The 12719-nt window shown below is 36.9% G+C and overlaps 1 protein-coding gene across 2 annotated transcripts; it reads left to right on the top strand.

The window, feature by feature from the left end:
* Positions 1-440: 440 nt before the first annotated feature.
* On the top strand, positions 441-6822 carry LOC147550721 (uncharacterized). 2 transcript variants are annotated; one of them, XM_086668837.1, is made up of 8 exons: positions 441-1111; positions 1274-2974; positions 3830-3920; positions 4082-4239; positions 4340-4391; positions 4625-4707; positions 5005-5098; positions 5868-6822. In XM_086668837.1, the coding sequence occupies exons 2-8, from the start codon at positions 1370-1372 to the stop codon at positions 6428-6430; spliced, it is 2646 nt and encodes an 881-aa protein (XP_086524963.1). In that variant the 5' UTR covers positions 441-1111; positions 1274-1369; the 3' UTR covers positions 6431-6822. The 2 variants fall into 2 exon arrangements, with proteins under 2 accessions (XP_086524963.1, XP_086524964.1); XM_086668838.1 differs by having other exon boundaries at positions 654-1111; positions 1307-2974.
* Positions 6823-12719: the final 5897 nt, after the last annotated feature.

Here is a 12719-nt window from a genome sequence, read left to right on the forward strand (position 1 = left end):
GAGAGAGAGATACTAAACCCTCACCGTCTACTGTTAGAGAGAGAAAACGATTGAGAAAGAAAGCAAGAAGAAACCCTTCGTCGATCTACAGTTAGAGAGAGGGAGAGAGCAAGACAAAACCCTTACCGATCAACTGTAAGAGAGGGAGAGAACGAGACGAAGCCATTCGCTAATCACTGTTGGAGATTCACTTTTAGAGAGTGAGAGAGGGAGGGTGAGACGAAAACCTAGGGTTTTCTGTAGAGAAATGTAGAAGGAGGGAGGAACTTTTAGGGTTTTTTTTTAGGTTACTGTTAGGGTTTTTATTCTCACAGAGATGGAGAAAGAGGGGGAGAGGGATTAGGGTTTTGTAAAAGGGAGGATAAATAGAGATTAGGGTTTTGTTTGTCCAAAATAACAAATAGGGGTATAAATGTCAAAATGTTATTTCAGACCTAATAATTCAGATCTAGAAAACAAACATCTAACTTGTAAACTAATTCAGCAAATTCAGATGCAGGCAATTCAGTTCAGCAAATTCAGATTCAGCCAATTCAGATTCAGACTATAAAAAAAAAAACAAACAGCACCTTAGTGTCCACCTCCTCCACCAAAGGATGGGGACCCATAAGAGATTGTGGATATATTGATCTTATTTTTTGCATAATGTAATTAACCAACCGAAATTAAAACACAAGAACTTTCAACAAAAAAAAGAAAAGAAATTAAAACACAAGAAATTTGCTAATTTTAAAAAAAACTATATTTTTGATTTAGCCGCGTAGTTAATGATTTTAGTAACAGTAGAGAGTAGAGAGAGAAACAGTAGAAAATTAAGGTTTTATGATCAAACAGGACGAGAACAGGACAGAGAGAGAAAATAAAAAAAAGGAAGAAGAAGAAGAAGAGATTGACCTTTCAATTCATCTTCTTTAATTACTCTGCTCTCTTTTTAGTTGTTGATTACAGAAAAGTTGAAATTCTAGGTATACAGATTAGGTTTATCATAGATCTACAGCAACACCAGTAAGAGCAGCACCACCATCAATTCCACGAACGAACAGAACGAACTTCATCTTCATAGGGTTTCTTCCTCTCTCTCTCTCTCTATACGACTATACCTATTCATTCGGTTAGTTTCTCTCTCTAAAATTTGGATCTGTTCTAAACAAATTTATATTAAGATCATTATTATATCACTCATTCATCAGTATTCTCAGATCTGAGCTACTTCCATTTCCAACTTTCAAGTATTGATCTTATTTTTGTATATCTCATTGGATCGGAATAACAGATCTCTCCTTTCAATTGTACTTTCTCTCTCTAGAGTGAAGGAAATTGCTCGATGTGAGGAGAGATAGAGAGAGAAAGAAATGGGAGTGGATGAACGATGAGCAAACTGGAGGACGAGGAAGAAGAGGAGTATTTTTACGAATCTCTAGATCGGATTCTTTCTTCTTCTTCATCTTCATCTTCTTCTTCTTCCTCAGCTGAAGAAGATAACTGTGACGAATTTAGAAACTTCAGTACTAATTATGCATCAACTAGTCATTTCTCAATTCCTGCTAAATTTCCAATGTCTCTTACTAACTATGATATTTGGACAATGGAACCTTGTTCCGTTGAAGAACGCCGAAAGAGACTTCTTTACCAGATGGGACTCACTCCTCAATCTGAGAAAATCGAGTTCGAGTTGAACGAAACCTTTCTAGTTCGATCCGAATCTGATAGTACATCTCAATGTATTTCTTCATCTTATGATCACTGTAATAATTTGTCTACTTTTTCTTCTTCTACTATTCATTCATCTGATTCTATTCAATCTGTAGTTGATACCCTTCCAAAATATGTAAATAGTCACCAAAATAATGTTGTTCCCCAAGTACAAGATGAACAAAGAAATGGATCTTCTTCTGTGGGTGTTAGTAGTTTTGCTTATCCCAATAAACCTCCTATGAAAAAACAGCATCAAACAGTGGAAGAGATTAGATTTGATTCCGCGAATTTGAACCTTAATCCTAGCTTGATTTCCTCATCCGTTTTGACGAATCCGGGTTGTGAGGAGGTTGATGAAAATTATTCATACAGCAATGGGGTTGTCAAAGATAAGGACTCGGACCCTGTATGCACAATCAAGAATTTGGATAATGGTAAGGAGTTTGTTGTTAATGAGTTCAGAGAGGATGGTATGTGGAACAAACTTAGGGAAGTTGAGACTGGTAAGCAACTCACCATGGAGGAATTCCAAATGTCTGTTGGACATTCACCTATTGTTCAAGAACTGATGCGGAGGCAAAATGTTGAAGAATTGAATGGTAGGAAAGATGGGTCTGACTCTAATGGGAATGGAATTAAAGGAGGTGAAATGAAATCAAAGAAAAAAGGAGGCTGGTTTAAAAACATAAGGAGTGTTGCTAGTAGTGTAGCTGGTCATAGGGAGCGAAGAAGCAGTGACGAGAGGGATACCTCGTCGGAGAAGGGTGGAAGGAGGTCAAGCTCTGCAACGGATGACAGCCAAGACATTGGCTTTCATGGCCCCGAGAGGGCTAGAGTTCGCCAGTATGGAAAGTCTTGGAAAGAACTCTCTGCGCTCTACAAGAGTCAGGAAATACAGGCACACAGTGGATCCATTTGGGCCATTAAGTTCAGCTTGGATGGCCGGTATCTTGCAAGCGCAGGCGAGGATTGCGTTATTCATGTTTGGCAGGTCACAGAATCTGAAAGGAAAGGTGATTTGTTAATGGAGAAATCGGACGATGGGAATTCACATTTTTATTTTGCCATCAATGATTCAACTGAGTTGACTTTGGTATCCTCTAATGTGGAGAATCACTCGGAGAAGAAGCGAAGAGGAAGGCCATCTATTAGCCGGAAATCTATCAGCTTGGACCATATTGTGTTGCCGGAGTATGTCTTTGCACTTTCAGAAAGGCCAGTCTGCTCTTTCGAAGGCCATCTCGCTGATGTGCTTGATCTCTCCTGGTCCAAATCTAAGGTTAGCTACTAGTCTCTATTTCCATTTTACTATTATTTTTGCCTTTCTAATCCTTCTATTACTGTGTTGTTAAGTAAATTGAGGAGTTTGCTTCACAGTAATTCAACGATTACCGACGAGGCACTTTCGTTACTCCTACACTTTATTACATCGTGAACCCAGCTCTTATCTTCTGAAAAGAAATTGCAGTAATTGAAGAAGTTTGAGAACTCATGACGTATGTGGTCAATTTTCATGGGGAGGTGCTCAAGTTCACTGAGAATTCACGCTTTGATAGACTCCATGGATAATCCTTATTACCCATCAACTGTATTCTATAGTTTTACAGTCCACACTGTGGGGGCTCATCCTCGTATATAGCTGTGCTAAACTTAATCAATATTTCATGTATAATCCAGTTGTTTGTGTAAAAGGAAATATTATATTGCAAAGTCGGCAAAAGCTATTGTAGGTAGTTATAGCCTCTGATTGGCAAAGAAATCAACATCCATACCCATTCCATGAAATCAGAGCTCCATATATCGAAGTTTGTTCCTCGATAAATATTTTCATGCAATATAAGCTGCACATTGAAGTTCTTAATCTTACATGTGCTTCATTTTTGTCTTAGTGGAAATTGAAAAACTCTATTATCCCACATTCCGGTCATTTCCATGCTTTGTTACTCAATTAGTCATGTCTATTATTCTTCTTAAATGCTACTGCCGTTTGATGAACATTCTATCTTTTTGTACTTCATTTTTATAGTTTGTGTCGTTCTTTAATGAAATTATGTTTGAGCTTCTGCAAAAATAGTGAGGTTAAGTTTCTTATTTGTGGAATGGTTTTTTAAACTACACAAGTTTTCTTCTGCAGTATTTACTTTCTTCTTCAATGGACAAAACAGTTCGATTGTGGCACATGGCTAGCAAGTCTTGCTTGAAAATGTTCACACATAGTGATTATGGTGAGTATAAGTTATATAATGTGATCTGTAACATGCAATCTCAGTAAGCTTACTTTTCATTGTTTCACTCTAGTTGTGTTTGCAGCCTATTAGCTCTTCATGTTGCATTAAGTTTTCTTGCTTTATGAAACTTCTTTTCTTATTCATTTGCCTTGATGCAGTAACATGTATCCAGTTCAATCCTGTAGACGATAGATACTTCATTAGTGGATCCTTAGATGCTAAGGTTCGAATTTGGAGTATTCCAGATCGTCAAGTTGTTGATTGGAATGATCTGCATGAAATGGTCACTGCTGCCTGCTATACACCTGATGGCCAGGTCTGGGAAATTCTATTCTTTTCTATCACTTGTGAAACTTCAAAGATATTGTAACATGGTATTAAGTGAGGCTCACGAGTGTGTGCATTAACTTTTCAAGGGTGCATTGGTTGGTTCGTACAAGGGGACTTGCTGTCTGTACAATACATCCGGTATGTCCTAAAGACTCCTTCTCTTATTTCTTGTCTTTTGGCCTCTTTCCGTTTTCCTATTATTTCCCTTCAATTATCATTCCTTACTAGTTTTAGAATAAAACAAGGTCTCCTGAATCCCTTCAGTCTCCATGAGTAAATTATCCTAACGCCTAATTATACATTGTTCTTTACATTCTTAATCGTCCGCACCTAATCTTTAAACTCATCTTCTTATCCTTTCTGTCTTTCAGAAAATAAGCTTCAGCGGAAAAGTAAGATTAATCTACAAAATAAGAAAAAGAGATCACATTTGAAGAAAATCACAGGTTTCCAGGTAACAAAAATGGCGTTTTTTGTCTTAATATTATTATAGCCTTGTAAATTTTCATGTTTAGTGAATCATCTCTATAGCTTTTGATGGGATAAGTAGAATCTATTAATCATAAAAAAAGGGATTGTAGAGGGTAGATCATCCAAACAAGGATGACCAGAAGTTCACAACCAATTAATCCAAAATAAGGCATCATATATTCATATCTTCATTGACACATTCTAAATAAATTTGAATTTTGATTTAATTGCGCTTCAACATCTTTATGTTTCGCTCAGTGAGTCTTCTTAATTTCAACAGTTTGCCCCGGGGAGTTCCTCAGAAGTGATTGTAACATCTGCAGATTCACGAATCCGGGTCATAGATGGAGTTGATCTGGTTCACAAATTCAAAGGTACGAGTAGGGGAGAATACCTCTCATTCTCTTTAGTTCTGGACTTGTCATTCTCAACCTCTTAGCTACTCCCAGGATCTTATTCAATGCGTGGCACACTAACTGGAGTTGAAATGAAAGCTAAACTTGAATTAGTTGAGTTAACTCGATAGATCTTTCTCCTTCCAGATGACAAATTAAATGTATTGCAACTTCAACTATATTATAGCGCTGCTGACTTGGAATTTCAACTATATCCCAAAGTTTCTATTCAAGAGAAAGGAGTTGATTGTAGGGCGTGCTGGAAAAATCCAGTAGGAAGAATAACTAGGAAGTAGTGAGTATGTTATGTCTCATCGGCATGATAACCGTATAATGTGGGTGTCTCTCAGGTCATAAATAAGTCTACCAAGCAGTTATGAAATGAGATATTCGCCACAGGAAATTCCTTGATCTCCTTCTGCTTATTCTCTGGCAATTTAGTCTGAAATCTTTCTTGAGATGGTGAAAACTTAAAATTATACTATCATTCTTGTAGAGATGTTAAAGAATAAATAATAATAACTACTTTTGTCATTCACAATATATATACCTCCGTTCTTCTATAAGATTGACTTACAGAGACTACTTGGATGATAAAGTCATATAAACAGGAGATTTTCAGAACCTTATATTATGTTTTGTTTGAGCTAGTGTAATAGTATTGGCATTTAATTCAGTATTTGGATTTTGGAGGTATTTGATTATGTCTTGGACTAATATATTTTTGTTGGGGCAATCTCAATTTCAGGGTTTCGAAACACAAGTAGTCAAATCTCAGCTTCTTTGACAGCAAACGGAAAACACGTGGTATGTGCCAGTGGTGACTCAAACGTATTTGTTTGGAAGCACGAATTCGATTCACAACCAAGCAAAACTAAAAATGTCACTGTCACACAATCATATGAACATTTCCACTGTCAAAATGTATCAGTTGCCATTCCTTGGCCTGGCTTTTCTCGAAATGGAGGAACCCATGAAACTAACACCGAAGAACTCAACGAACTTTGTCATCATTCAGCTTTCCATGCCCATGAAACCACATCATCTGTGAATGGATCCACCAATAGTATCCCACTTCATCGTCCGCTTTCCAGTTCAAGCAACAGTTACTTCTTCGACAGATTTTCAGTAACTTGGCCAGAAGAGAAATTGCTTCCTTCAACTCATAGCAGAAGTCGTCATAGCAGTGCTGATTTCTCTAATGGGATAAAACAACAAGATAAATCAGCTTGGGGTATGGTAATTGTTACTGCATGTCTAAGAGGTGAAATCAGAATATTTCAAAATTTCGGATTACCCGTTCGAATTTGAGAACGGAAGATATCGATAGCCAAATGGTGAAGTCTGTGTATAAAGAAAACTAGGTGAGCAGAGGCTTGGAAATTTTCATAGTTCTTCTGTTCCTTGTTGTCATGTTGTTTGTGATATCTGGATATGTTGGAAATAGGGAAGAGCTTGGTTTTGCCGAGTTTGGATTTCCGTTGATTCTTTTACGGGCTCAATGAAGGCAAACCCTAGCAATGAAGTGAAGCGAACAGATTATTCGATGAAATTAGATTGTCTCTTCCCCTAAATATGTTTAAATCAATTGTTTACATGTAATTATGGAAGAATTTCTTCATTCAAAGGTGAAAAATATAAACCAATTACACAATATGTCTACCCCCTGTTAAATTAATCAGAGGAATAGCTTGCAAATTCAATTATTTATTTCATATTTTACCTCAAATGTGGAATTCTATGTTTTTTTTTTGTTGAAGGGTGGAATTCTATGTTGATGGGGATATTTCTCCTACCTTTATTTTACCATGATTATGTGATGATGTAGTAGAAGACGATCGCATACATCTCCCATGACGCGGACTAGATACACACCATACACTGCCGTCATGGAACGGATCAACAGTACAACCATCGAGAAGTCAAAGTCTGATTTCTGTTTGGAGTTGCCTTGCTTTTTTTTGTTGGAGTTGCCTTGCTTTGTTATGTGGTTGTTTCATTTTTTGTTAAAATACAACAAAGAGAAAGTCTCATAAAATATGAGAAAAATGATAGAAGAGACGACAAAAGTAAATGTTACCCCAAACTAAACCTAAATAGCAATAAAGAGAAAGAGAGGGTTGACCAGAAAATGGACCTATCAATTTTGTGTAGGTCTAGAATAAACTTAGACTTGTAGTCTCTTTAACATTACTCCAAGTAAGAGCTTAATATTTCTCACTTTCACGTCAATTTTCTCTCATTTTTTATTTGGTTTTCACTTTAAATCAGCTCGGTGAATTTCCATTTAGATATGGGGGAAGTCTAATTTTTATAGCCTTTATATCATCTTTTTTAAGAAAATGGGTTGGATTAGAATGCACGTAAATAGAGAAAAAATAGCACAAACAAATTCAAATACATGACCATATTCAATAAGAAAAAATGTATTTTATTTGATTTGATGATCATCATCCTCCCATTGCTACTTCAAATCTGTTGTTATGAATGTGTTGATATCATGAATCCATTAAGTTGCTAATAGTTGATAATACTTGCCATTGATTTGAAATCAACACACTTCTTGTGGGATAAATATAATTTGTGAGGTTTCCCTCACTTTGATTAGAATCATTAGAAGAATGAAAAGATCTTCCAGGTGATGACAGAAAAGAAAGATGATTCCCAAAATTGTTCAAGCTAGTATTTCCTTTAGGCCCCCCTTCTTTCTTCTTTGTGACTAGCTTCCTTTTTAGCCTCTTACTGTTAATAAATTCAAATTTGGGTCCCTATTTTAATGTAAATGCCATAACTACCCTTCCTAATATTTTCAAAATAAAATTATTAGTAAATATCTCTCTCCACCTCACCTCTCTCTCCACCACACATCTCTCTCCCCCTCACCTCTCTCTCAACCACACTCTTTCCACCTCACCTTTCTCTTCTCCGTCGACCTTAAAAATTAAAAAACAAAAAAAAATTCTCTCATCTCTCTATCTAAACACTCCGGCGAAGGGTAACCCCTTCGTCGGAGTGTTTAGAGAGAGAGAGAGAGGAGATATGTGTGGTAAAGAGAGGTGAAGTGGAGAGAGATGTCTGGCAGAGAGAGGTGAGGTGAAGAGAGATATTTTCTAATAATTTTATTTTGAAAAAATATTTATGGGAAGGGTAGTTACGACATTTACATTAAAAGAGGGGGCTAAATTTGAATTTATGAAAAGTAGGTGGCCGAAAAGGAAGTTTGTCAAAAATTAGGAGGCCAAAAAAGAAATAACTCTATTAGAAATGAAGATGAATTAGTCGAACCCATAAATCTGTTCTTCTGGTTATCATCACTACTAACACTATTTCTTGTGCTTGTTGTTAATGGTGGTGGTTTTGAGATGTTTGTTCTCTTGGGCACCGCCCACTTGAGCGTTTCGAAGAGCGACTCCTTTAGTCCAATATCATCAATATGATTTACAAAAATAGCAAAGCTGAGTTCTATTATTTTTTTATTTGAAATTGTCAACGGGTTGTGAGAAATAATTCAAAAAGCACAAAAGGATAGATGAAAGGAAAAAAAATTACAATCCACTCGAGAGAGTCGCTAATTACACCCCTCTTATAATCACGCAATATCCTTTTTAGGTCTTCTCGGAACAACCGGTAACATTTCAATAGGCCCCATTGTTGTTTGCATTTCAGAAAGATAATCTGCCGCCTGATTAACTCACTGTACACATGTGTTTTCCAGCATCCATCAAATTGCAACCGTAGTGCTCGAATCTCACGATAGAGACAGGTAATTTGCCAAGAAATTTCTTTCACATTTTTGGCCCGAACAGAAACAGTGACTAAAGAATGTGTGGCCTACAACAACGGGTAATTTGCCAAGAAATTGCAAACCCTGGTATATATTCCAAGCAATTCATGTGCTAGTACCGACTCTTTCCCTGTTTTAGCCACGACAACAACTTGGGCCTCCTGAATAGCATGGCCGATTCCTGAGATTTCAGATGCCCGAAGTGAGTGTTTAAGAATGTTGCCCACATTCGTTTCATAATTTTTTTTTCTTTATATCAGAATACTCTACATTTTTCTTACACCTAATGTGGGGTTTAAGCATGAAAATTATGTTCATAACTATTTATGCTCAGATGATCTGATTGAGTGACTCGAAAGTTGGGTTAGATTCGAATCAAGTACTAGTCCGTCCTTACTCGAATTCCCGATTCAGTGGTTGCACGATTAAGTGAGTAACTCAGTGAGTTTGGAGAAGTTAATAACTTGGTTGGTTTCCTTTTTCTTTTAAACAGAAATTAGAAGTGAGAGCAAAAGTTTCCAGCCTTCTTTCCTTCATTTTAGTGGTGTAGTTGTCTGATGGTGATAATGTTGATTTTGGTATGATGATGGTGGTTGTGGTTCTGGAAGTAGATGTGTAGTGATAATGTTTATGGTTGTGGTAGTGAAACTGTCAAGGTGTGCCGGGGGTTGTTTAGTAAGTAGGGTTAGTGGTTCTTGTTTACTTACACGGGGGGTTGATGGGGGGTAAGGGAGGTCTGATAATGGTCAATAAAAAGACACAACTTTAGGTTGAGAAAAATTAAAACTTTAAAGAAAGTTAATATTTTGGTTTAAATGAAGTCATAGGATTTGCGATACTAAATAGGTAAAAGACGTATTTAGCTTCTGTTACCAAGCGACGCCTAACAAAAACCCTAAAGTCTAGTTGTCAAGTGTCAAATAAAGATTCTCTTTCCTATGTGTCAATAGAGAGACACTCTAAATTTTTTTGGTCTCCAATGGAGATCTCTAAAATTTCTCTACTTAATACACATGTTACTCTTAAATTGAATATGAAAAAAGTATTTGAAAAGAAAAGGTTTCTATTGGTTTAAATTTTAAAGTGCCACTTAGAGAGTCTCAAAGAGACACTCTAGTTTTAGAGTTTATCTCTCTAGACATTCTATAATAAGTGTGTCCACCTCGTAATAGAGTGTCTAACAAAGTGTTCGATGTTTTTTTTTAACAAAAACTCCATAAATCATATGTGGCACTCTAAGTGTTAGAGATTGAATGTCTCATTGGAGATGCTCTAAGTTGTGCCAACCAAAGTGTGATAAAAATAATATAATTCAAATAAAATGATGCATTATTGGGTGGGAATTGAACCTGAGTTGATTGGTCTCCTCACCAAATCCTTAACCAACTAAGCTAAAGTAAACTATTTGCTACTTCTAGAATTTTTATCTAAAAACATATACAATGTTGAAAGTCCCTTTTACTTCCATTTTTGGTCTTCCTGGAGACCCTTTGACTCTGGAGGTCGAAGCGAGTCCCTTAATATTGAACCAAAGCCACCTGAAGAAGAGTCGAAAGCACTGTTAGTATTAATGAGGGTTTGATCGATGTCTGGTGCCAACATGTGAAGACTAGACTGCCTAGTCGACCAAGTATGGTATTATCGTAAAACGTTTGTATACACCAGTTTAACTCCTCTGCCAAATGCTAATGTGGTTTCGGTTAATACCTAACAATGACAAAAGTTCAGACCAAATAGTAGGCGAGAAGCTTTGGAACAAGATGTGTTCGTCTGCTTCACCCTCCAATTTACATAAAGGGCAGACCTCATCGATCTCCATACCCCCACAACCGCAATTTGGTTTTCATCTTCAGATCCCACTAAGAACTATCCACGCTATAGAAGAATACCTTGGACATTTTACTAGTGTTTGTTGTTATTGTTCTTGCCGAGTCTCCATTAAAGGAGAGCTCTGTGAGAATTGTATAGCTCCAGCTCCAGATCGGACTAAATTCTTATCCAATCGTCAAATCAATAAAAATGCCATCATGGACCAAAATCCAAATGGATCAACCTTGTTGGGAGGCACTGCCCAAGGAAAGTAAAAGGTTACTTTCGGATCAGGGATGGTAAATAAAACAGAAACCAAGTAAAATCTTATATCTAAACGACTTCCAACATCGCCAAAAGGGGCTACTGTGAAAGAGACTGGGTTGCCTTTCCCCCTGCTAGAAAATCCACCATAAGAGAACTGTATCCTGGAAAGGCAAACCAACATGCTTTGCAATTACCGTTTTGATTTTTGTTCTAAATTGGAAGAAAATCTCAGCCATTGATTTGGTATTCCCTCCCACATTTGTGTGAGAATTCGTGCATGTATCAGAATGATGGAAGGGGCAATAAGGAATAGATTATGAAAATTATAGACGTTTGTTTTCAATCTATAGCTCCCCCACCACTGATAGATAGATAGATTGCAAACGAGCCTATTACATGTAAAACAATATTACCCGAGCCACACAGTTTACTAAAGATTTGAAAGTGAAGCTGGAGGAAGAGAAAAAGAATATCATATCTGATGCAGGGGCACCCGACGTGGGCGCTTTTGTCGTGGCCTAACAGCCACGTAGGCCGTCCGGCCATGAGGAGTAGTTTTTAGGAAGTCCCAATTTAGTATGATTCTTAGAGAATCTAAGTTTAGGAAATTATGTTATTTAGTATTTCCAATAATTGGAAAGGTCCAGATTTGAGTCTAGCTATTTAGGAAGTTGCAGTCTTTTAATTATTTAGGAAAGTCTAATTCAAGTCTATCTAGGAAAATCCAAAATCCTATAAAAGGATATCTAGTTTGTCCATTATCCGGAGATTGAAGAGAAAACCCTTTTGAAGTTTAATAAAGTTTAGTATTTTCGAGTTATTTCATCTTTATTTTATCGTTCTTGTTAAGTTTATTCGTCTTCTTTAATTCCGCTGCGTTTCTACATCATGTGGTATTCAGAGCCACTAAAGTTTTTGGCTAATGATTCTGGTCATTTTTTTCTAGACCAGTTAAATCAGTATCAATCGTATTCTATTCGTCAAGAAGATTATATTCAACAAAATTATACTCATCAAGAGATAACGAATCGATGCTCATGTTCATCATGTTTATATGCGAATAAAGACTCGTATAATTATCATTGGAATCCAGGAGAGACCGTACGAGAAACCCCACCATCACCACCTCCGTACTCTAATTACACACCACAATCTTATCCTTATCAATACCAACCGTCACCACCACCACCAACAATACCTCCATCTTATTATTATCAGACACCATACTCATCACCACCACCTCAGTACTCTTATTATACACCACAACAGTATTCACCACCTCTTAGACAACCGTATTCACCGCCACCACAACCGATTTCTTCCGAAACGGTTCAATCGCTAATATCTGATTTAGTTAAGATTCAACATATGTGTGATGACCTCAGAAAAATAATACGTCAACCATCTTCCTCGCCTACGTTGTCATACCATCAAAAAAAAGAAAAAGAAGAGTATGAAGACGTTGAAGAAGATGCTCATGACAACGTTAAAGTTGCAGCAGAAGAAGAACAAGATGAAAAAGAAGCGTATGAAGAAGTTGTGATTAGTGATTCGATCGATACGACTACTAGGACGGACGATATGAATCGATGTGCTAGTGTATTAACTGAAGTAGAGGAAAAGGAGGAGTTCAACGGTATTAATGTTGATAAATCGGATTCCGACAACTTCAAAGACGAACACGATAAAAATTACGTAATGACGGAGGAAGAAAAAGTAAGTAATCAAGACCCTAACTTC

This window comes from Eschscholzia californica, unplaced genomic scaffold (genome assembly GCF_041429995.1).
Source record: "Eschscholzia californica isolate CP2 unplaced genomic scaffold, dmEscCali1.0.p SCAF_3, whole genome shotgun sequence".
Taxonomy (NCBI): Eukaryota; Viridiplantae; Streptophyta; class Magnoliopsida; order Ranunculales; family Papaveraceae; genus Eschscholzia; species Eschscholzia californica.

Bases quoted from the DNA above. Each gene is read 5' to 3' on its own strand.
- LOC147550721 (XM_086668837.1), top strand. From the start codon at position 1,370: ATGAGCAAACTGGAGGACGAGGAAGAAGAGGAGTATTTTTACGAATCT. The intron at 4,708-5,004 runs GTAACAAAAATG...TAATTTCAACAG, and splicing joins AGAAAATCACAGGTTTCCAG to TTTGCCCCGGGGAGTTCCTC. The intron at 5,099-5,867 runs GTACGAGTAGGG...TCTCAATTTCAG, and splicing joins TCTGGTTCACAAATTCAAAG to GGTTTCGAAACACAAGTAGT.